Raw genomic sequence first — 24536 nt, forward strand, 5'->3', positions numbered from 1 at the left:
TGAAGCCACCTGCTCTCCACCTGTTCATGTAGATCAGGGTGAACTAACGAGAGCCTTGTCTTAAGTGCTCTTTTCATGAGCAGTTCAGCAGGTGGGATCCCAGTGAGTGAGTGAGGTCTCATGCGGTAGCTAAGCAGGACTCGGGATAGGCGAGTCTGCAGTGGGCCTTCAGTTACCCTCTTCAAGCCTTGCTTGATCGTTTGCACTGCTCTCTCTGCCTGACCATTGGACGCTGGTTTAAATGGGGCAGATGTGACATGTTTGATCCCGTTACGCATCATGAATTTTTTGAACTCAGCACTGGTAAAACATGGCCCATTGTCGCTCACCAGGACATCGGGTAAGCCGTGTGTGGCAAACTTAGCCTGCAGCCTTTCAGTAGTGGCAATGGGTGTGCTAGCCGACATTATCTCACATTCAATCCACTTGGAGTACGCGTCTACAACCACAAGGAACATTTTACCCAAGAACGGGCCTGCATAGTCGACATGTACCCTAGACCACGGTTTGGAGGGCCAAGACCATAAAGTTAGTGGTGCCTCCTGGGTACATTGCTTAACTGCGCGCATGTATTACATCTGTGAACGCAGGACTCTAAGTCCGCATCGATAGTGGACCACCACACGTGGGATCTGGCTATTGCTTTCATCATTATGATGCCTGGGTGGGTACTGTAGAGATCATTGATGAAGGTGTCTCTGCCCTTCTTGGGGACCACTACTCGATTGCCCCACAGAAGGCAGTCTGCCTGTATAGACATTTCATCTTTGCGCTGCTGGAATGGCTTTATCTCTTCCTGCATTTCCACTGGGACACTGGACCAGTTCCCGTGAAGCACATAGTTTTTGACTAGAGATAGTAAGGGGTCCTGGCTTGTCCAGATTTTAATCTGCCAGACAGTAACAGGTGATTTCTCACTCTCAAATGCTTCCATAACCATGGCTAGATCTGTGGGCTGCGGCATTTCCACCCCCGTGATGGGTAATGGCAGCCTACTGAGAGCATCGGCACATTGTATGCAGACAATGTGAGCGCCCATCTCTGGATGCGGGCCGATGCATTGGTATTTATCCCTTTACTCTCGGAAAAAGGTATGTAAGTGGCTTATGGTCAGTTTCCAATTCGAATTTTAGCCCAAACAGGTATTGATGCATTTTCTTCACCCATAAACACATGCTAATGCTTCTTTTTCAATCATGCTGTAGGCTCTCTCGGCCTTAGACAGACTCCTGGATGCATAAGCAACCGGCTGCAGTTTCCCGAAATCATTAGCTTGTTGCAATACACACCCGGTGCCATATGACGACGCATCACATGCTAGTACCAAACGCTTACATGGATCATACAACACAAGCAATTTGTTTGAGCATAACAATTTTCTCTCTTTTACCAAGGCATTTTCTTGGTTTTTGCCCCAAACCCATTCGCCCCCTTTTCATAGTAAGACATGTAATGATTCTAGCAGTGTGCTGAAACCCGGTAACTAGTTACCAATTAGTTCAAGAGTCCCAGAAACGACCGCAACTCCATCACGTTCTGTGGCCTTGATGCGTTCTCGATTGCCTCCGTCTTCACATTGGTGGGCCTGATGCCGTCCGTTGCAATCCTCCTTCTCAAGAACTCCACTTCAGACACCAGGTAAATGCACTTCGAGCGTTTTAACCTGAGCCCCACGCAGTTGAGTCGACTAAGAACCTCCTCCAGGTTCTGCAGGTGCTCGACTGTGTTCCGACCTGTGACCAAGATGTCGTCCTGGAAGCCCACGGTGTGCGGGACCGACATCAGTAAACTTTCCATGGGTCTCTGGAATATCGCTGCCGCTGATCGGATTCCAAACAAAAAGGCCCTTGTACGTGTTGATGCAGGTGAGAGCCTTCAAAGGTTCCTCCAGTTCCTATGTCATCTAGGCTGAAGTCAGATACAGCTTCATGAATGTCATTCCTCCCGCCAGCGTTGCAAAGAGGTGGTCGGCCTTTGGTAGTGGGTATTGGTCCTGCAGGGAGAAACGATTGATAGGTACTTTGTAATCGCCACAGATTCTGACGGTGCCGTCTCCCTTGAGGACTGGGACAATACGACTGGCCCACTCGCTGAACTCGATCGATGAAATGATGCCCTCTCTTTGCAGCTGGTCTAGCTTGATCTCTACCCTTTCTCTCATCATGTACGGTACTGTTCTCGCCTTGTGATGGATGGGTCGCGCCCCCGGAATTAGGTGGATCTGCACTTTTGCTCCTTGGAATTTCCCGATGCCTGGTTCGAACAGCGAAGGAAATTTGTTTAAGACCTGGGCACACGAAGTGTCGGCAGTGGGCGATAGCGCTCGGACGTCGTCCCAGTTCCAGCGTATCTTTCCCAGCCAGCTCCTGCCGAGCAGCGTGGGACCATCGCCCAGAGTGGTAGCTTGTGCACCCCTCCATCGTAGGAGACCTTTACTGTCGCACTGCCGATTACAGAAATCAGTTCTTTCGTGTAAGTTCTTAGTTTCGTGCGAACTGAGTTAAGACTGGCCTTGAGGCCTTGTTACACCACAACCTTTCGAAAGTCTTTTTGCCCATGATGAACTGGCTTGTGCCCGTGTCCAGCTCCATTGACACCGGGAGTCCATTTAGTTCAACATTCAGCATTATCGGGGGACAATTCGTGGTGAATGTGTACACCCCATGTACCTCTGCCTCCTCTATCTGAGGCCGTGGTTCGTCGTGATCCTCCGTGGATCTGTCCTCCTCTGCAACATGGTGGTTTGCAGGTTTAACAGGCTTAGCAGCTCGCCTGCACACTCGTTGGAGGTGTCCCATTGTTCCACAGCCCTTGCAAACGTACTCTTTGAATCAGCATGAATGGAAACGATGATCACCCCCGCAGCACCAACAAGGTGTTAATGGCCTTGCATTCATCACCCTTTATAGTGGACTCTGAATCATCTGCGGACGTGCAGCTGCAGGTATGTGTGACCTACCCTGTACGTTACGATTCGAAAACAACATCACTTTGTTCACAGTACTTGTAGCAGCACTTGTGTGCTGAGAGATTTGCTTCGTATTGTCACTGGTGGCAATATATGACCTTACTCAAGGTTGGGGTCTCTACAGTCAAAAGTTTGCGAAATATGGTTTCGTGGCCAATGCCAAGTACGAAAAAGTCTCTGAGCATGTGCTCCAAATGTTCTTCAAATTCGCAATGTCCTGCAAGACATAACTCGCCACTTCCTGGCCTTCAGATTTTTTGTAGGTGTAGAACCAGTACCTCGCCATCAGAACGCTTTCCTTCGGGTTCAAATGCTCTCAGACCAGTGTGCACAAATCGTCGTATGATTTCTCCATGGGTTTCGCTGGAGTGACCAGATTCTTCATGAGGCCATACGTTGGTGCCCCACAGATGGTGAGGAAGATCACCCTTCATTTGGCAGTGCTCTCTTCCCCATCTAGCTCGTTGACCACGAAGTATTGGTCGAGTCGCTCCACAAAAGTTTCCTAATCATCTCCCTCTGAAAGTTTCTCCAGGATGCCCACTGTTCTCTGCATCTTTGGGTTCGCTATCTGTATCTCGTCGCCAGTTGTTGTGTATGGAGAAAGAGTCAGACTGAACACTGTGAGCTCAAAGTAAAGTGTGACCTTAATCTTTTATTGCAGGTCTCCCAGAGTGCCTCTCCAACCTGTGAAGCCTCCTTAAATACCTGTGCTCCCAAGGGATTATGGGATCCCTTTGAACTCCAGGGGATGAGCCCCTAGTGGCTGTACAGAGTAAATACAAGTCCACATGTATAACACTAATGTTTTGTGTTTCATGTACATAATCTGTTTCTGTTATGTTGATTGAGGGACAAATATTGGCCAGGATATCAGGGACAACTCCCCTGCTGTTCTTTGAAATAGTGCCACAGGTTCTCTTACGTCTACCTGGGAGAGAGCAGACAGAGCTTCGGTGTAACGTCTCATCCGAAAGACAGCACCTCCGACACTGCAGTACTCCTTCAGTACTGCACTGGAGTATGAGCTCAGATTTTTGTGCTCAAGTCTCTGGAGTGGGACTTGAACCCACAATCTTCTGACTCAAAGGCAAGAGTGCTACCAACCAAGCCACCGGCTGATACAGCAGATACACTGTTTGTCCCGTTGTTAACCAAGGTCCCAGATGCCCTGTTGCCCTCGCTGTGCCTTTATCAGCTTGCACGTCCAGCGACTTTGTTGACAAAAAATTTTAAAACCTAAATGTGCATGCACATACCTAATTAACCCAACATGCCCACTCAACAGGCGAGATTCCCCACCTAAAGTGCCCCTCTCCAGCAAATTCTGGCCCGATTATTTTGTTTATCTATGGACTCAGTTTTATTACTTATCTTTTTGAGAGGGCAAGGTACACAGAAAGGTGATAGGAAAGGTTACAATCTTAGTAACCACTTTTTTAAAAAGTTTAAACTGGCTTGCAGGCCACAGCCTAAAACTCAGCAATAGAGTTTTTCAGGGTCAAGGTAGGTCATCAGGGAGAGGGGTAAAGGTCACTGACACATGGGGCAGCTCACCAGCAGGGACAGGTGGCAGGAAGGACAGTAAGAAGGGGCATTGGGTGAGATATATGATTTTTACAAGCCTTTGGTGGGTGGCACTGTGAAGAACACACCAACTACCCTGAAGATGCAAATCAGGATCTAGAAGGACTCAGAGCTAGAGTCCGTTATGTGAGAAGAATGAGCCAATCAGAGATAAGTACAACAAATAACACAATTTCATAAAATCGGCCCTAATCTTTGATTTTAATACAGATGTTCTTTTAACAGAAGAAAATTCTGGAGATCCCACCCAGAATTTCCCAACATGCCCACTCAACAGGCGAGATTTCCCACCTAAAGTGTGATTTTATAAAATATGCAGAAGGTTTTGTTAAGCTCTAACAACAAACATTGTACTATTTTAGGCAAATCTTACAAAACAACAGAATGAGTTCAAGATTGTGCTTAAACAATTAGAAGACTCTCTCCTAGCTCGACTGTCAGAAGCTTCTGGAAATTTCCTTGGTGATACAGCTCTGGTAGAGAATTTAGAGACGACCAAACACACTGCCACTGAAATAGAACAAAAGGTCAGCTACTTAATATTAAATTTGGTACTATATTCATGAATTATTTTTATTGTGTGGAAACATGATCTGCAATGATAAGAATTCTTTAAATCTTTGGAACAATACATAAATATTTTTTAACTACTATCAGATAGAAAAGAACATTTGATGGAAAACTGCCTTTGCAGGTGCTGATTTGGTAAGGAAACAGTTGCAGAACAGTGCTAGTTGGCCTGTAGAGAATGTTCACAGCATAAATATTCTGAACCTCCTTGCACAATATCATATTTTACAGTTTATTCACAAACAACACCACTGGAACTAATCTATAACGGAATATAACACATTTTCAAGTTCATCAAGTTTATCTCCTTTATCTAAATAACTTTATCTAAATATGTTTAACATTTCTGTAACATATAATTGTGCACTAAGATTTATGTTCCTTGTGTCTTTATGTAACCATTCTGTTTGTATTATGTAACTTTTCTGTTAGATTCACTCTAATATGTCAGTGTTTCATTTTTGGTCATTTTGCAGGTGGCTGAAGCAAAGATAACAGAGGTTAAAATAAATGAGGCAAGAGAAAACTATAGAGCTGCTGCACTGAGAGCATCCTTAATCTACTTCGTTATTGATGACCTCAACAAGATCAATCCTATTTACCAGTTCTCTCTCAAGGTAAATGTTTTCTAAGCCTTTAGAAATATTAAGGGAAGAATTGGTTAAGGTCTATTGTAGGTCAGGAAATTATTGGAGAGATTACTCCATGTGCCCAATCACATGTGCGAAAGGCACGAGCCATATTACTGCTTAAAATTGACAACCTTACAGCACTACTTGCACTGCTCTTGCACTAATGGCAAAAAACGATGTGTAACAGCAATGGGAAACATTTAAAATGGTGCTCAACAGAGTGCAGGAACAATATATTCTGCTAAAAGGAAAGAACAAATTAAACACTAATGAGACTCCATGGATGAATAAAGCCAGTAAGAACAATTGAGAGTAAGGAAAGAGGCATACATTAAGTACATAGACTGCAGGGGAGTGCATGATAAGAGAGAATATGAAGAGATTAGGAGAGAAGTAAAAAAAAATTAGGAAGGCAAAGAGGAACTATGAAATTAAATTATCAAGGAACATAAAACAAAATAATAAAATATTTTACAGACATCAATTAAAAAAAGGAATACAAAAACAAAATACTGCGGATCTGAAATAAAAACAGACAATGCTGGAAATCTCAGTGGGTCAGGCAGCATCTGTGGAGTTAACAAAGTTAACGTTTTGGCTCGACGACCCTTTGTCAGAACTGCCGAATGTTCGAAAAGAACATATTCTTAAGCACTGAAAGGGGGAGGGGAAGAAAGAACAAAAGGGGAGGTCTGTGATAGGGTGGAAGGCAGGAGAGATTAGAGAGACAAAAGGGATGATGGGCCAAATTGAAATGTTAATGATAGAGGTTAGAAAAAGGTTAATCTGGGTAGGGTGTGAATGTCGTAATAATGACCAGCTGCCATTATGGACAAAGAGGGAAAAAAAGAGAAGAAAAAAGATATAAAACATAAGGGGGGTCAGGGGGAAGGGAGCCAAAGATGGCCAGAGGTTATGCTCTGAAATTCTTGAACTCGATGTTGAGTCCAGAAGGCTGTAAAGTGCCTAAACGAAAGATGAAGTGCTGTTCCTCAAATATATAATAAAAATAGGAAGGTTGGGATGGGAATAGGGCCATTAAGGGATAGACCCGATACTAAAGGAGAAAATAGAAGAACATCTAGAAACCAAAAATATAGTAATAAATAGTCAGCATGGATTTCATAAAGGGAAAGTCTTGCTTGACCAACCTCATTGAATTTTTTGAAAAGGTAACAGAGAGAGCAGACAATGGTAATGCAGTAGATGTAATTTATCTAGATTTTCAAAAGGCCTTCGATAAGGTAACCCATAATAGACTGATGAACAGGGGACAGGGGACAAGTAGCAGAATGGATAGCTAGCTGGCTTCAAGACAGAAAGCAGAGAGTAGGAGTAAAAGGTAACTACTCACAGTGGCAGAAGGTGGGTAGTGGTGTTTCACAAGGATCAGTGCTGGTCCCACTGTTGTTCATACAATCATAGAATGGTTACAGCACTGAAGAAGACCATTCAGCCCGTCGAGCCCATGCTGACTCTCAGCTGGTCCCACTCTCCTGTCCTTTCCCCATAGCCCTTCAAAATGTTTACCTTCATACTTATCCAACTCCCTTTTGAAAGATAAGATTGAGTCTGCCTCCACCATCCTTTCAGGCAGTGCATTCCAGAATCCAACCACTCGCTGCATAAACAGGTTTTTTCTTACATCACCTTTGGTTGTTTTACCAATCACCTTAAATCTGTGTCCTCTGGCTCTCGACCCTTCTGCCAGTCGGAACAGTTTCTCTCTATCTACTCTGTCCAGACCTCTCATGATTTTAAACACTTCGATCAAATCTCCTCTCAATCTTCTCTGCTCCGAGGAGAACAACCCCAACTTCTCCAGTCTATCAATGTAACTGAAGTCCCTCATCCCTGGAATCATACTCGTAAATCTTTTCTGCACCTTTTCTAAGGCCTTCACATTCTTCCTAAAGTGTGGTGCCCAGAATTGGACACAGTGCTCCAGTTGGGGTAGAACCAGTGTTATATACAGGTTCATCATAATTTCCACACTTTTGTACTCTACACTATTTATGAAGCCCAGGATCCAGTAAGCCTTTTTAACTGCTTTCTCAATCTGCCCTGCCACCTTCAACGATTTGTGCACACATACCCCCCGGTCTTTTTTCGTGCGCCCCCATTAGGATTGTAAAAAGTGATGCAATCGGATTCTAATTGCAGCTGCGGCAGGGCTGCCCCGAACACAGCAATGCCACACATTGGTTAATGCTTTTGATGAAGGGACGGAAATATTACGCACCCCAACATCTGGCAACGGTGGACAGTCTGGAGCCTTAGACTGCTCGACCACACTACCACAATTTATATGAACGATTTAGACCTTGAAATCAAAAACACAAGGCTCAATTTTGACCAAACCTGTTTTTTGGCGTATTGCCAGAGTTACACTGGTTATTTAGGTCCAGAACTGCGCCAGAAAAACATGTCCAAACTTTCCCCGATGTTTATACTGTAATCCAGAGTTGTGCAGCGTGGCCACTCGCCTCGGGGGGGTGGAGCCTGCTGTCTGCACCAAAAAATGCAGCCAGGCCTTCTGCGCATGTGCGGGAAAAAAACGTAAGTTTATGACGTCACTGCAAAGGACGCGTATGCGCAGTACAGCTCCGAGTTGGCATTCGAGAGGCCTCCAGACTGGGACTGGGATCTCAAGCGGGCACAGCTAGGAGAAGCAGTAGAATAGGAGAAAGAAAGGCACATTTAGATATCCAGGGTAAGCATAGAGTAAGGAAAGAATGGGATGGTTTATGGTCACTTTTAAGTTGCTTGTAATAAAGGAGACTGTTGACTTATTTTGTCTTTAGTTATTCATGGAAATTATAGTCATACAGAAAACTGTGGATTTATGTCATGCTCAGTTATTCATTCATGTTATGTAGGTTTGGATGACCACGTAGGGCCAAAGAATTCCGATGTGATGTGATGATATAGGATGGGTACTGGATTAAAGGACTTGTAATTTTTGTGAAGGTGGGGTTAAATGATGACAAAGGGAGATTGTTAAACATTTGCAAACACTTTATTGATAAGTTGAGTTTGGATTCGTGCTTCTACCATCACTGAAGAGTTATCTTAGTAATGGTCCTCCTGATACTCCATGTTCTTTTACCTCCAAAACAGCTATGGCACTTCCAGAGGCATCTCCATGCCCAGGTCTTTCTGGATGAAACTGTTGCTCCCTCCTCCGCCGACCCTCTCCGGTCCCTGAGTACGTGCTTTCTCGGTCCTCTCCGCTTCCCGCCCCTAGCCCAGGCCGAAGAGCTTGCCGGTAAGTGCGCTCCCTCCCCCGCTGACCCTCTCCAGTCCCCGAGTGAGTGACGGTCCCGGTCTGCTGTGGCCCCGAGTGAGTGTTGGTCCCGGTCCGCTGTGGCCCCAAGTGAGTGCCGGTCCCAGCCCACTGTGGCCCTGAGAGAGTGACGGACCTGGTCTGCTGTGGCCCCGAGTGAGTGCCGGTCAGTGCACTCCCTCCCCTGCTGACCCTCTCCAGTCCCCGAGTGAGTGCCGGTCCCAGTCTGCTGTGGCCCCGAGAGAGTGCCGGTCCCAGTCTGCTGTGGCCCCGAGTGAGTGCCGGTCAATGCGCTCCCTCCCACGCCGGCCCTCTCCGGTCCCCGAGTGAGTGACGGTCCCGGTCTGCTGTGGCCCCGAGTGAGTGCCGGTCAATGCGCTCCCTCCCACGCCGGCCCTCTCCGGTCCCCGAGTGAGTGCCGGTCCCGGTCCGCTCCGCTTCCCGCCCCTAGCCCAGGCCTCAAAGGCCTCCGATTTACTTACCTGCACCGATTTCTTTAACTCTCCGCAAGGGTTTTCTCGAGAGGCCACATACGCTGGCCTAAGCAGAAATGGAGTAATTATCAGCTGGCCAAAGTTCACTAAATGGCCAGATTTGGCGTAGGTGGCTGGTTACGCCCCCATTGGATGAAAAAAAAACTTACCTGGTGCAAATTGATTGGGGAAACTGTAGATTTTAAAGTTAGGCCAGAAAAAGCAGCCTGTTCCAAAAAAACGGCGCAAATCACTGGGGAAAATTGAGCCCATAATTTCTAAATTTGCGGATGACACCAAATTGGGGGGGATAGTCAATACTGAGGAGGACTGCAACAAATTACAGGAGGACATTAATAAACTTGCAGAATACGCATATAACTGGCAAATGAAGTTCAATACAGATAAATGTGAGGCATTACATTTTGGTAGGAAGAATAGGGAGGTCACTTATTACTTGGAGGATGCAAGTCTAGGTGGGGTAGAGGAACAAAGGGATCTCGGAGTACAAATATACAAATCACTAAAAGTTGTGACAAAGGTTAGTAAGGCCATAAAAAAGCAAATCAAGCTCCAGGGTTTATTTGTAGATGTATAGAATTGAAAAGTAGGGAAGTTATGCTAAACTTGTATCGAACCTTGGTTAGACCACATTTAGAGTACTGCATAAAGTTCTGGTCTACATATTATAAAAAAGAATATAGAGGCACTGGAGAGGGTGCAGAGATAGTCACCAAGAAATCCAATAGGGAATTCAGAAGAAACTTCTTTACTCAAAGAGTGGTGAGAATGTGGAACTCGCTACCACAGGGAGTGGTTGAAGCAAATAATGTAGATGCATTTAAGGGGAGGGATATGAGGGCAAGCATATAAGGGAGAAGGGAATAGAGGGTTATGCTACTAGATTTAGATGAGGATAGACAGGAGGAGGCTCGAGTGGAGTACAAACGCCGGCATGGACTGGTTGGTCCGAATGGCCTGGTTCTGTGCCGTATATTCTATGCAATCCTATGAAGCGCCTCGGACTGTTTTACTACATTAAAAACACCATAAATTAATGTAAGCTGCTGTTATTGAGCGCAGCAATTGACTGCTCCATGATATTTCTGGTGGTGCTATGGCTCTCATGCCAGCTCTGCGGCTATGCCCAGTCTCCCAACAGGAATCATGAGCTCTGTCTAGAGGGGTTACCCCTTATCGGCCAGTAGCTAACCTGTGACCTGATGGCCTGGTTGGAATAAAAACAGCACAGAGGATTAGCGTGGATGAAAGAGCCAGAACTGCTGCCAGGAAACCGAGCACAGACCTGCATGATGTGCTGCCTGTGGTTGCAAAACAGCTTGATGTTGAGGGAGTGAAATCCCTGGCTACTGATAAGGATGCCAGACTGGTTAGGGGGAGCATGCAAGATAATCTGGGTGCAGTCTATGGCATCTTTCAACCAGTGGAAACATGCCATGTGTGCTCTCTCGTCCTACTTTTCTCTGGCCATGGAGAAAGCAGCATGGCTCTTCCTCATGATAAGTGAGCCTTGGTGACTTCCCTGATATGGCGATGGACTGCAAACTGCGATGTCACTGATGTCAGCTGCTACAGCCTGGAAGGAGCCTCTGGCATAAAGTTAAGGCGACTTTGACAGCCACAGGCAGTGGATGTTCAGGCCCAGGTGCAAGTCTTAAGTTGTGGAACTTCCTCTGTGAAGCATTGTGCTCCTCCAAAAAATTGAGGTGGAAGTGCTCGCTGAATACCCTCTGTTGGTATAGAATCCTGTGCAGTTCTCTCTTCCTCCTCCCTCTTGTCGCAGCTGCTCCTGTTCCCTCCTGTTTCCGTTGATGCTCCGCCTCATCCTCCAGGTCCATATGCAGCCCTACCAGACCACCCATGACGACAGCCTAACTATTTTGAAGGCAGCACCCCCAAAAACAGTGCAGCACAAGCACTATCTTCTTCTCAACAGTCAAAATTAAGGGGGAGAAATTGGAGTCATTTGCACCTGCTGTTAGCGCTAACAGGGCGCAAACGACTTTGTAACTGGGCGCGGCACCACAAACGACTCCCGCTAAATTCAGCGGGAGTTTAGCAACAGCACTATGGCGTTGCGCCCAGATCTCCTGCGCCCGAAGATCATGACGTCATCGATGTATGCAGCGCCCCAGACCCTAAATTGGGTATAGTCTCCTGAGGCTGCGCCGGACGATAATAGCGACAGCTTCAGGGGACGCATACCGGGCGGGCAGCCGGTAACGGGACAGAATTTAAAGGGGAGGTGACCGGCTGCTCCTGAAAAAAAATTTCTGCACCGGTGCTGATTGCACGGCACCTCCACTCCCCAGTGGTCCAGGTAGGACCCTTTTTATTATGCAGATTATGCAGCTTGGGCCTTTTCCTTTAATTCAGGGAAGAGCCCCTCGTACGTGACCCAGTGTATAGCACTGCTGAGCCGTATGCCCTGCTCCCAAGCAGTGAGCCCCGCTACAACCCTAGAAAGAAAGTGGAGCGCTTGATTTGGTGCTCCACTTCCCTTCGGGGCGCTAACCCCAACTTATAGCGAGAGGCGAGTGTTACCGCCTTCAAACGGGGTGCTCCAGAATTTCTAGGCCTAAGTCTTCAGAGTCAGAAAACAGACCAAAAAATGGCCAGAAGTTAACCAGCAGCAACCTCAAATGATAAACCAGCAAGCAGTAGAAGAATCCTTTAAATAGTGCTGCTGATGGGTCCTTCCTGCCTGTTTGTGTCACAAGTTGCTAAGCAGGTTTATCACATGGAGATCAAATGCTAGGGCAGCCCAATATCATAAAGAGTATAACCCTTATTTAAATATTTTAATTCACAATTTTAATAGTTCTGTATGTGCCCTGCATGCCTAAAGAGAAGCTCGATCCAATATCGTGGCTGCGTACTTCTGGCTTGTAATGAGCGCACACACCATGCTCGCCATATTGGATGCTTTGGCGCCCTTCTTACGCTTAACAAAATGGGCATGGTGCTATTTGTCATGTATTCAACCAGCATTGTAACCCATGTATAATCTGACCTAAATTGTACACTGTGAGAACAATGACCATTAGGTGGGAGACACTCCTAATTTGGACCTTCAGGTATCAAAGGGGAAGCTCCACCCACCTTCATCACTTGAGTGCTAAGAAATAAAGGACAGGTCACAGACTGACCTTCTCTCAAGCATGGGCCTCGTGTGCATTTATACTGTATAGTAAGGACGTATCAATGGCGACGAGAAACTGGGATTTAAACCACGCGAGCATGGCCACTAGCAGAACAGACGAGAGGTACTGTGTTAAGGAATGGTTGGGACAGAGATTCAACATTGTTAAAGTAGCACACAGTTCTCCAGGCAGGCAAGGGCAGTCGGGCATGCCCCAACATGTAGTCGAACCCAGAGGGGGAGTTCGACAGAGACAATGGCAAGTTGAACGGCGATTCACGCCATTGCAAGGGACAATGCGGCCAGTAATGGGGCCATCAACACCGAGACACGGGGGCCAGCCAGTCCCTGATGAATATCAAACAGCTCGAAAAGTTGTGAGCATCCAAGGCCAGGAGGCCAAAATTATCGCCGATTGACGCACAGCTACGGACTTACACAAAGCAGATCATTCCGGTGCTAGGCAGCGCCACGGTAGTCGTGACCCACAAAGATTCGGAGAACAGGTTGCCACTCTGGATTGTCCCAGGGGACGGTCCTGCACTACTGGGGAGGAGTTGGCTTGCTGTCATGAACTGGAAATGGGGCGAAGTCAATGAAATTTCCTCTGTGGAGCGAGTATCATGCTCACAGATCCTGGACAAATTTGACTCATTATTTCAACCCGGCATCGGCACTTTCATGGGGGCCAAGGTAGTGATTCACATAAACCTGGACGCCAGGCCAGTACATCACAAGGCCAGAGCGGTGCCGTACATGATGCGGGAAAAGATAGAAGGCGAATTGGACCGCCTGCTGAGGGAAGGCATCATCTCGCCAGTCGAATTCAGTGACTGGGCGAGCCCGATTGTGCCGGTGCTCAAGGCGGATGGGTCAATCAGGATATATGATGATTACAAGGCCACCATCAATCGGATGTCATTCCAAGACCAGTACCCGCTACTGAGAGCAGAGGACCTCTTTGCGACGCTATCCAGTGGCAAACTTTTTTCAAAATTGGACCGGACCTCAGCTTACATGACCCAGGAGCTGGCGAGTGAGTCGAAGAAGCTGACCACCATCACGACACACAAGGGGCTGTTTGAGTACAACTGATGTCCATTCAGGATTCGCTCGGCCGCCGCGATCTTCCAACGAAATATGGAAAGCCTCCTCAAGTCGATTCCAGGGACGGTGGTTTTTCAGGATGACATCCTCATCACGGGTTACGATACTGAAGAACACCTCCACAACCTGGAGGAGGTGCTATGCAGACTGGACCGGGTAGGGCTGCGACTAAAAAAGGCGAAGTGCGTCTTCCTAGCTCCAGAGGTAGAATTCCTGGGGATGAGGGTAGCAGCAGACGGGATCAGCCCTACTGCGTCCAAGCCGGAAGCGATCCAGAGAGCACCCAGACCCCGTAACACGGCGGAGCTGCGTTTGTTTCTGGGGCTCCTGAACTATTTTGGTAACTTTCTTCCCAAATTGAGCACGCTGCTAGAGCCGCTACACGTGCTCCTACGCAAAGGTCGCTAATGGGTCTGGGGGGACAGCCAGGAAAGGGCTTTTAATAGAGCACGCAATTTGTTGTGTTCCAACACCCTGTTAACACTATACGACCCATGTAAGAAACTTCTGTTAACGTGCAATGCGTCGTCCTATGGTGTCGGGTGTGTGTTGCAGCATGTCAATGTCAAGGGTCAGTTACAGCCGGTAGCTTATGCCTCCAGGAGTCTGTCCCAGGCAGAAAGGGATTACGGGATGGTAGAAAAGGAGGCGCTCGCATGTGTATATGCTGTAAAGAAAATGCACCAGTACCTGTTTGGCAGGAAATTTGAGCTGGAGACAGATCACAAACCCCTAATGTCCCTTTTGGCCGACAACAAGGCCATAAATGCAAATGCATCGGCCCGCATACAGAGGTGGGCACTCACGTTAGCCGCCTATGACTACACAATTCGGCACAGACCAGGCACTGAAAACTGCGCCGATGCACTCAGCAGGCTCCCACTAGCCACCACTGAGGGGGCTACCGAGCATGGTGCTGAGATGGTCATGGCTGTTGAAGCTTTCGGAAGTGAAGGCTCACCCGTGACAGCCCGTCAGATTAAAGTCTGGACAAATAGAGACCCGCTATTGTCTCTAGTCAAGAAATGTGTCCTGAATGGGGACTGGGCAGCCACGTACAGGGCATGCCCTGAGGAATTTAAACCATTTCACAGGCGCAGGGATGAACTATCGATTCAGGCCGATTGCCTACTGTGGGGAAACCGCGTAGTCATGCCCCAGATGGGCAGAGAGGTGTTCATCAGAGAACTCCACAATGAGCACCCGGGCATTGTCATGATGAAGGCAATTGCCAGGTCACACATTTGGTGGCCAGGGATAGACGCAGATCTGGAACTTTGTGTTCGCAGGTGCAACACGTGTGCCCAGATGGGCAATGCGCCCAGGGAAGCTCCCCTTAGCCCCTGGCCATGGCAGGCAATGGAATTAACCATGTCAGAATGGCACTGTTCAAGCCGGCCTCAAACGGCCAGGCAGAACGAGCAGTGCAGATAATCAAACAGGGGATGCTCAGAATCCAAAGGGGTTCCCTACAAAGGCGCTTATCACGCCTCCTGTTGGCCTATAGATCCCGACCACACTCGCTCACAGGGGTTCCACCCGCAGAGCTGATAATGAAAAGGACGCTCAAAACCCAGCTATCCCTTATACACCCCACCATGAAAGAAATTGTCGAGAGCAGGCGCCAGCCACAATATGACTACCATGACAGGAATGCGAGGGCGCGATGTATTGATGTAAATGATTCTGTTTTTGTCCTCAACTACGCTGCAGGGCCCAAATGGCTCACAGGCACTATGATTGCCAAAGAGGGAAATGGGATTCTGGTAGTTAAACTTACCAATGGACAAATCTGCCGCAAACACGTGGATCAAACAAAAAGGAGGTTCAGCAACCCCATAAAAGAAGCAGAGGAAGAACACGATGTAGAGTTCACTCCACCACAGGTGACCGCACACCGGAACCAAAGGGAGGAGAGCCCAATCACTGTGGGCAGTCTGGATAGCCTGAGGCACCGCCAACAGCAGACACTCAGGCCAGCGCCCAACAACCGGAGCCCCAACTCAGGCGCTCTACAAGAGAGCATAAACCACCAGAGAGACTCAACCTGTGATCCCAATAAGACTTTGGGAGAGAGGTGATGTCATGTATTCAACCAGCATTGTAACCCATGTATAATCTGACCTAAGTTGTACACTGTGAGAACAATGACCGCTAGGTGGGAGACACTCCTAACCTGGACCTTCAGGTACAAAAGGGGAAGCTCCACCATCTTCATCACTTGAGTGCTAAGAAATAAAGGACAGGTCACAGACTGACCTTCTCTCAAGCATGGGCCTCGTGTGCATTTATACTGTGTAGTAAGGACGCATCACTATTGAATATTGAGGGCAAGATCTTCTTGATTGCTGACCCTAAACCCCTCCACTTTCATCTCCTTCTGTCTTTGACCCACCTTAAAATTTAAAAAAGACTTGCATTTATATAAGCAACTTTCACGGCACAGGACGACACAAAGGGCCCAAGTTTCCACAAGAAAAAGAACGCGCGCCCCTCCGAGCTGGGCGCCCGTTTTTCACGCCTAAAACGGCGCCTAAAAAAATCCTCGGTAGTCTGCACCTACTTACAGGTCCTCTGGCCCTTGGCGCAGTCAGCACGAGCTGTGGGGGGGCGGAGCCAGGTCCCGGCGCTGCAAACAGTGCCGGGACCTCTGCACATGCGCGTTACAGTCGGCACGCAAGTGCAGTAGCTCCAGGCGCCGAACTGTGTGGGAGGGGCCCGAAGCACGCAGCCCCTAGCCCTGGCCCAATGGCCTCACTGGGGCTCCTCCCACGGCCAGCTCCTGTTCACGCCTGACCAGACCTGACACTCGCTCCCCCCCCCTCCCGACCCGACCAGACCCGACCCGACACCCGCTCCGACCCGACACCCGCTTCCCCCCCCACCCCGAGACCCGACACCCGCTCCCCCCACCCCGACCCGACCCGAGACCCGACACCCGCTCCCCCCACCCCGACCCGACCCGAGACCCGACACCCGCTCCCCCCACCCCGACCCGACCCGAGACCCGACACCCACTTCCCCCCCCCCACCGCACCGACCCGAGACCCGACACCCGCTTCCCCCCCCCCACCGCACCGACCCGACACCCGACACCCGCTCCCCCCCCCGACTGACCCGACCCGCGCTCCTGTTCCCCGACCCGACGCCACCCCCCCTCTCTCTCTCCCTCTCTCCCTCTCTCTCTCTCCCTCCCTCCCTCTCTCCCCCTCCCTCCCCCTCCCTCCCTCTCCCTCCCTCCCTCTCTTTCTCTCTCCCTCTCCCTCTCTCCCTTCCTCCCTCCCTCTCTCTCCCTCCCGCTCTCTCCCTCCCCTCTCTCTCTCCCTCCCCTCTCTCTCTCCCTCTCTCTCTCTCCCCTCTCTCTCCCTCCCTCCATCTCCCCTCTCTCTCCCTCCCTCCCCCTCCCCTCTCTCTCCATCCCTCCCCTCTCTCTCCCTCCCTCCCCCCTCTCTCCCTCCCTCCCCCCTCCCCTCTCTCTCCCTCCCTTCCCCCTCTCTCCCTCCCTCCCCCCCTCCCCTCTCTCTCCCTCCCTCCCCCCCTCCCCTCTCTCTCCCTCCCTCCTCCCTCCCCCCCCTCCTCCCTCCCCTCTCTCCCCCTCCCCTCTCTCTCCCTCCCTCCCCCCCTCCCCTCTCTCTCCCTCCCCCCCTCCCCTCACTCCCTCCCTCCCTCCCCTCCCTCTCTCCCTCTCTCCCTCCCTCCCTCCCCTCCCTCTCCCCCCTCTCACTCCCCTCTCTCTCTCCCTCCCCCCCTCCCCTCTCTCTCTCCCTCCCCCTCCCCTATCTCTCTCCCTCCCCCCTCCCCTCTCTCTCTCCCTCCCCCCTCCCCTCTCTCTCCCACCTCCCCTCTCTCTCCCACCTCCCCTCTCTCTCTCCCTCCCCCCTCCCCTCTCTCTCCCCTCCTCCCCTCTCTCTCCCTCCCCCCTCCCCTCTCTCCCTCCCTCCCCTCCCCTCTCTCTCCCCTCCTCCCCTCTCTCTCCCTCCCCCCTCCCCTCTCTCTCTCCCTCCCTCCCCTCTCTCTCCCTCCATCCCCTCTCTCACTCCCTCCCTCCCCTCTCTCTCTCCCTCCCCCCATCCCCTCTCTCTCTCTCTCCCCCCTCCCCTCTCTCTCTCCCTCCCCCCCTCCCCTCTCTCTCTCCCTCCCCTCTCTCTCCCTCCCTCCCCTCTCTCTCTCCCTCCCTCCCCCCTCTCTCTCCCTCCCCCCCTCCTCCCCCCCTCTCCCGCCTCTCTCTCTCACCCCCCTCTCTCTCCCTCCCTCCCCCTCGCTCCCTCCCTCTCTCTCTCTCTCTCACTCTCTCTCTTCCCCTCCCGCTCAGCGGCACGAACGGCTGCAGAATTCTCCCTGGCTGAAGCACTTTCACACAGGTAGGAAGATGGTTTATTTAATCTTTTCGTGGCTTATAAATGTTTATTCAGGTTGGATTTATTTGTATAATATTTGTAGAAGTATAAATAAGGATTTATTGTCGAATTTAATGAGTTCCCTTCCCCCCCCCCCTCCCCCCCACCTCGTTCTGGGCGCCTAATTTGTAACCTGCGCCTGATTTTTTAATGTGTAGAACAGGTTTTTTCAGTTCTACAAAAATCTTCACTGGCTCCATTCTACTTTAGTTTGGAGTACATTTTCACTGTGGAAACTTTCAAATCAGGCGTCAGTGGCCGGACACGCCCCCTTTTGAAGAAAAAATTCTGTTCTAAACTAGAACTGTTCTACCTGACTAGAACTGCAGAAAAAAAAATGTGGAGAATTGCGATTTCTAAAATAGCCCGTTCTCCACCAGTTGCTCCTAAAAATCAGGCGCGAATCATGTGGAAACTTGGGCCCAAAGTGCTTTACAGCTAATGAAGTACTTTTGAAGTGTATGCTTATGGCTTTGGTTTCAGGGTGTGTCAGCGGGTTGTAAGGTTAATACTAGTTACAGGTAGGATATCAGGACATTACACATATTACATATAAACTATTAGTGAGTTATTATATTAATGTTGGTTATGAGGGGAATCTGAGTGTTACCAGTGTTACTATTAGTTATCAGTGCAATTTCAATAAGTTACCATTAATTACCAGTGGAATCAAAGTTCCTCTCATCTCTGGTTTCTCCTTTGTGAATTGCTCCCCCACCTTCAGATTTCCCTCTTCCCCATCCCTCAATTTCCTCCCCATCCCTCGGTTTCCTCTATTCCCATCCTCGGTTTCCTCTATTCCCATCCCTCGGTTTCCTCTATTCCCATCCTCGGTTTCCTCTATTCCCCTCCCTCGGTTTCCCCATTTCTCCTGTTCATGAATGGCCTCCATGTTTTTTGTTATAAGTTTGAAAGGTGACGGGGCAGCAGGAGCAGCTGTGGTTGTGGCTGCCACAACGCATATGTCCTTGTTGGCCCCGCCATCAGCAAAGATGGAGTTGCCATAGCAGGGTGTTCTATTTTTTTAAGAGCTACACTCACCCCAAATGTCAGGCCCGGTGTTGGTAATTAGAGCCTTGATTTTATTTTCCTTTGAACAGAGGGTGCTCTCAAATGAAGACATACCTCTCCCCTTGTTGTACTAATGGGAGAGGGGCCTTCTCCCTTCTGCTCAATATTCAATTACTTAAGTAAAAGAGGTGCCTCTCAGTGAGAGGGAGAGGGAGAGAGAGCGGGGGTGGTGGGGTGGTGGGTGCGGAGGAGGGAGGCTGCAGGGGGAGCGTTGCCATTCACGGTGGTGGGTGGGTGTTTGCAGAGGTGCACTCTCCGATGGTAACACAATTTCTACCTCTATGTCCTTCTGCCGGGGGGAGAAGATGTCTTCGCCTGGGATAGCTGGAAATGTCCAGGCACAGTCCTCCACCAGGTCTTAACGATGTGATAATAAATAGAGACTTCACCCAGGCAGCTCCAGATGTCCCGGGCCAGGCAATGGAGGACGGATGTTTTAGTGGTGATGGAGGGCCTCCAGGTTCTTGGAACGTGTCACACAATAGCTGCTGCTGCGAAACCATGAGCAAAGATTCTTAACTATAGACAACCCAACCTTTATAACGGTAAATGCAGTAACATTTGTAGAAGTCATGTGACCAGGCATCATAGGGTCAGATGTCACGTGGTTAGAACATCACATGATAAAACTTTTTGGAATACCTACAACCAGAGTTGGCAACCCTAAGTTGAGGCAGGATCCCCCGGCTGCATTGGGGAGCCCATCCTGTCTGGAGGCAGAGACTATCTGCCACAACACCCAAGAGTTGCACAGCAGAAGGAACAGGCAGCCAATTGCATGTAAAGAATTTTTAAAATGTATTTCAATGATGGCTGACTGGCTGAAAATTAGTTGGACAGAAACTCCGCCGCTGTCAATCAGCGGTGGAGTAGTGGTGATGTCACAGCACATGTGCGTCACCACGCTCTCTCCCCTCCGTTAAAGGGGAGCGATTCTGTTATTTTAAATCTTTGGCCACTGGGCCACCAGGGAGGGTTTCGACCGGGCCAGCAGCCTAGCACCCAAGAGGAGGTGCCAGGCTGTCTGTTGACGGCCTGGCCGAAACTGGTGGCAGTATTTTGTTGGCCGATTGGGAAGTCACCGGCAAAAATTTTTACATTGCGGCCGTGGCAGTGGGTCCTCCCCTTTAAGGACCGTCGCGTTGCCGGGCCGCACTCACTCTGCAGGAGGTGCACTGACAGAAAAAATCTGTCGGGGGCACCGCGCGATGGGGGATCGACGGATGTTGCTGAATATCGGAAGGTAAGTATTTTTGTTTAATAAGATTGGCAGTGCAACCTCTGATGACTCGCTTTCGGCGGTCATCAGAATCGGGCGGGATTGGGTCTATGCCGAAAAATTCCCGAAAGCGGTGGCCATTCAATTTTTAAGAATGGCCGCCACAAATGGGCATTAACAGGTCTCTTTGAGACCCTGAATTTCAGCCCCATGAAGTCTTACTACAATTATACAAGGCATTGGTGAGGCCACACCTGGAGTACTGTGTACAATTCTGGTCTCCTTACCTAAGGAAGGATATACTTGTCTTAGAGGGAGTGCAACGAAGGTTCACTAGACTAATTCTTGGGATGAGAGGATTGTCCTATGAGGAGCGATTGAGTAGACTAGGCCTATATTCTCTAGAGTTTAGAAGAATGAGAGGTGATCTAATTGAAACATATAAAATTCTTAAGGTGCTTGACAGGGTTAATGCTGAGAAAATGTTTCCCCTGGCTGGAGAATCTAGAACACGGGGTCACAGTCTCAGAATAAGGGGTCGGCTATTTAGGACTGAGCTGAGGAGAAAGTTTTTCACTCAAAAGGGTTGTGAATCTTTGGAATTCTCTATCCCAGAGAGCAGTGGATGCTCAGTCGTGAGTATATTCAAAACAGAGGTCGATACATTTTTGAGAACTAAGGGATATAGGGATAGTGTGGGAAGGTGGAGTTGAGGGAGATCAGCCATGATCTTGTTGAATGTCAGAGCAGGCTCAAAGGACCAATTGGCCTACTCCAGCTCCTATTTTTTATGTTCTTATGGTCTTATGACATCCGCCACTATTTATTGCCATTGCGCTCTGAGTATATGTCTGGAAGGCCTCTGCCCTCCTCCCCACCCCACCCCTGAAGATACAGGACATCTCTCCTTCTTTCCTCCTCTTCCACCAAGACCTCCAGTGCAGCATCTAAAAATCTTGGTGCACGTTCTCTCAGCCTTTGTTGAATCTTCCACAGTACAATATTCAGAATGATCTCAGCACTACCAACAGCCACAATGCACCTCCCCTTTAAGAGGCACAGGCTAGCTTTAAGTAGTGCTAGGCCCTTTGCATGATATTGGGCCCCTTGCTGATGCGTGCAGCCAATCAACAGTGCAAGGAGTGTTGGCTGCATGCAGCAATCATGGAAATGAGCAGGCAGCATAAAGTTGGCATCCTGCCTGCAGTGCAATCAACAGGCGCAAGTTAATCGTGCATTGTGATCCCTGAGCTCATTATCTGGGATTATCCAGTTTAAACCCCCAATGTGTTTGATTTTGATACAGTTATTCAAATGTAGCTAGTAATTGATGCTTTAACTTCAACAGAAAAGCTATACAATTGCTTCTTATTTTATTTATTTAGGCTTTTCATGTTGTGTTTGAAAATGCCATTCAGCGCTCAGTGCCAGCAGAGGATATAAAGGACCGTGTCGTCAACCTCACAGATGAAATCACCTATTCAGTTTTTGTATATACAACCAGAGGTCTATTTGAAAGAGATAAACTCATCTTCACAGCTCAAGTTGCTTTTCAGGTAAATACTTGCTTGACTTTTGGTAAAGATGCCAACGTGGATTATACTGTAGAATTTTTATGTGCTTCTCAATATTGTGCTAGGAATTTTGTTTTTTTCATCCTTATTTGTTAACATCTACATAGCACAATATTATTTCAGATCATCAATAGAGGAATAAAATCACAAGGATAAAGTAGGGTAGCTGTGCACCTATGAAGAGGTAGCAACTCGCGCTTCACTACCCCAGGCCAATTGTATCTCTCAGGGAAACTCCAGCTGCTGTCCTGCCCTTGGCTGGGCCATGTGCCTAAAATGTAAGCAAATCTGAGCTCCCACGTCTGAAGCCAATTACGAGCCAGAAGTGCACTGCCTGCCTTATTTGTAAAGGCCAAATAAATTGGCACGCAGAGCCCACACCTGTTTGAGGTCCCCATTGCAAGACTGGTTTGCCTTGAATCAGCAAGTGCCAGTTCCGGCTACACTCAGTGAGTCCAAATAGGCAGTCCCAACCCTACATACAAAGAAATCAGGCTGCTATTGGCAGTCACTAGCTGCCCCCTCCCCCCCCTCCAAATCACTGATGATCACCCCTAACCCCACCCCCTTCCTGATTGTCACCGTTAACTCCTGGAACATTCTTCCCCCAACCCCGATCGCCTCCCCCCCCCTCCTTTGTTGCTGTCATGTATCTTTCATGGCCACTGTCGGTACTATATCAAAGTTTGCCACCAGAGGGCACAGCAATGAGAGACTCGTAGGTTACCTGTACAGGTGTGCCTGGCCTAGTATAAAAGGCAGGCCACCAGGTGTGATCATCACTCTGGAGTTAACTAATAAAGGACTAAGGTCACTACAGTTCAAGCACAACATCCTGCCTCGTGGAGTCATTGTTAGAGCATCTAAGGACACAACAACTGGCGATGAGAATACAAACTTTCACGCAAAAATGGCTACCCTTGGTATGTTGTAGCAGTTCGCCAATGGTGATGATTGGGACGCCTTTGTGGAGAGGCTAGAACACTTTTTTACAGCAAACGACCTGGCAAGAAACGACCCGGCCGTGCTGGCTGATAAACACTGCGCTATCCTACTGACCAGTTGTGGGCCCAACGTCTATGGCCTCGTCAGGGACTTGCTGTCACCAGCGAAGACAAGGACCAAGTCATACAAGGAGCTCGTAACCCTGATCCAGGAGCAACTCAAGCCCAAGGAGAGCATCCTCACAGCCAGACACCGGTTCTATACCCACCGATGGCCCAAAGGCCAGGAAATCGCGAAGTACACCGCAGACCTCAGGAGGCTGGCGGCACCTTGCGAGTTCGGCACCCACTTCAACGAAGCACTGCGGGACATTTTTGTCACTGGCATTGACCATGAGGGCCTTCTTCACAAGCTACTGTTGGCGGATACCACATTCACACTGCAGAAGGCCATCTCTGTGAGCCAGGCTTTCATGACCTCGATCTGCAGTACTAGGCAGATGTCTCACCCTCAGGACTCAAACACGGCAGGCACTGTGCACAGAGTGGCGCCGTTCAGGAGCTGGATTGTAGAGCGCGCATTCTCTCAGGGGAGAGAGAACAGGCCCCCGAGTCCCTTAACTCAGAGTCCGCCGAGGGGGGCTAATCGAGTAGCACCATGCTGGCGTTGCAGAGGGAATCACAGGGCTCACCAGTGCCATTTTAAAGACTATGTTTGCAAAGCCTGTGGCACAAAGGGCCACCTACAGCGAATGTCTAAGGGAAATAGGACACTCTGTGTCGATGAGGAGTCTGCAGATGGCCATGAATCCAACGTGGATTACAAATTGTTAGACAGAGAGGCAGCTCAGCCCCATAATGAGGTATATAGAATGTTTACCTCCACCACCGAGTGTTCCCCGTTAAGGATGGAAGTCAAAATAAATGACAGTCCAGTCTTCATGGAAGTGGACACGGGGGCGAGCCAGTCAGTGATGAATCAAGGAGCCTTTGAGAGGCTATGGGACAATCTGGCCGAATTACCAGAGTTGGCCCCGGTTCAGGCAAAACTGCGCATCGACACCAATGAAATCATCCCAGTCATTGGTAGTGTGAATGTAAAGGTATTCCATGATGAAGCGGTGCACAAGTTACCTCTGTGGATTGTTGCAGGTGATGGACCAACACTGCTCGGCAAAAGGTGGATGGAGAAGATCCAGTGGAAGTGGGAAGATTTCACCCCTCCAGCGATCGAAACCGTCTGCGCTCAGAGGCAAAGCAAGCCCTCACCTGAGGGTGGACCCGGCACCGATGAGCTGACCAGCACTGCACCCGAGACACAGACCGCTCAGCACGACTGCGTAGAGACGATCCAGCTGAGACGACCCGAACGCACCTTCCAGGTTCCAGTGGCAAGACTCAGGAGGGAGAAAAATGGATCCAGCAGCGACTTCCCAACTGCAGAGACAGAACCCGGGGAGAAGAGGATCACCGCAGTCGACATCGTGGATGAAGAAAGGATGGCGCCCGAACCACAAAGCGATGCGCTGCAGACAAAGTTGGCCG

At 49.3% G+C, this 24536-nt stretch overlaps 1 protein-coding gene and 1 long non-coding RNA gene across 2 annotated transcripts in view; one reads left to right on the forward strand and one right to left on the reverse strand.

The window, feature by feature from the left end:
* The window catches only part of LOC139226779 (dynein axonemal heavy chain 17-like), a 1002254-nt gene that overhangs the window by 923203 nt on the left and 54515 nt on the right, over positions 1–24536 (forward strand). Inside the window, exons 67-69 of the mRNA XM_070857781.1 lie at positions 4918–5082; positions 5602–5742; positions 21859–22029. Of these exons, the coding sequence (XP_070713882.1) occupies positions 4918–5082; positions 5602–5742; positions 21859–22029 (477 nt within the window). The remainder of the gene's footprint in view (positions 1–4917; positions 5083–5601; positions 5743–21858; positions 22030–24536) is intronic.
* Positions 4746–24536, reverse strand: part of LOC139226781 (uncharacterized) — a 56449-nt gene continuing 36658 nt past the window's right edge. Inside the window, exon 3 of the long non-coding RNA XR_011587315.1 lies at positions 4746–5065. This is a non-coding gene — a long non-coding RNA (uncharacterized lncRNA). The remainder of the gene's footprint in view (positions 5066–24536) is intronic.

Source organism: Pristiophorus japonicus, chromosome 16 (assembly GCF_044704955.1).
Source record: "Pristiophorus japonicus isolate sPriJap1 chromosome 16, sPriJap1.hap1, whole genome shotgun sequence".
Lineage (NCBI taxonomy): Eukaryota > Metazoa > Chordata > Chondrichthyes > Pristiophoridae > Pristiophorus > Pristiophorus japonicus.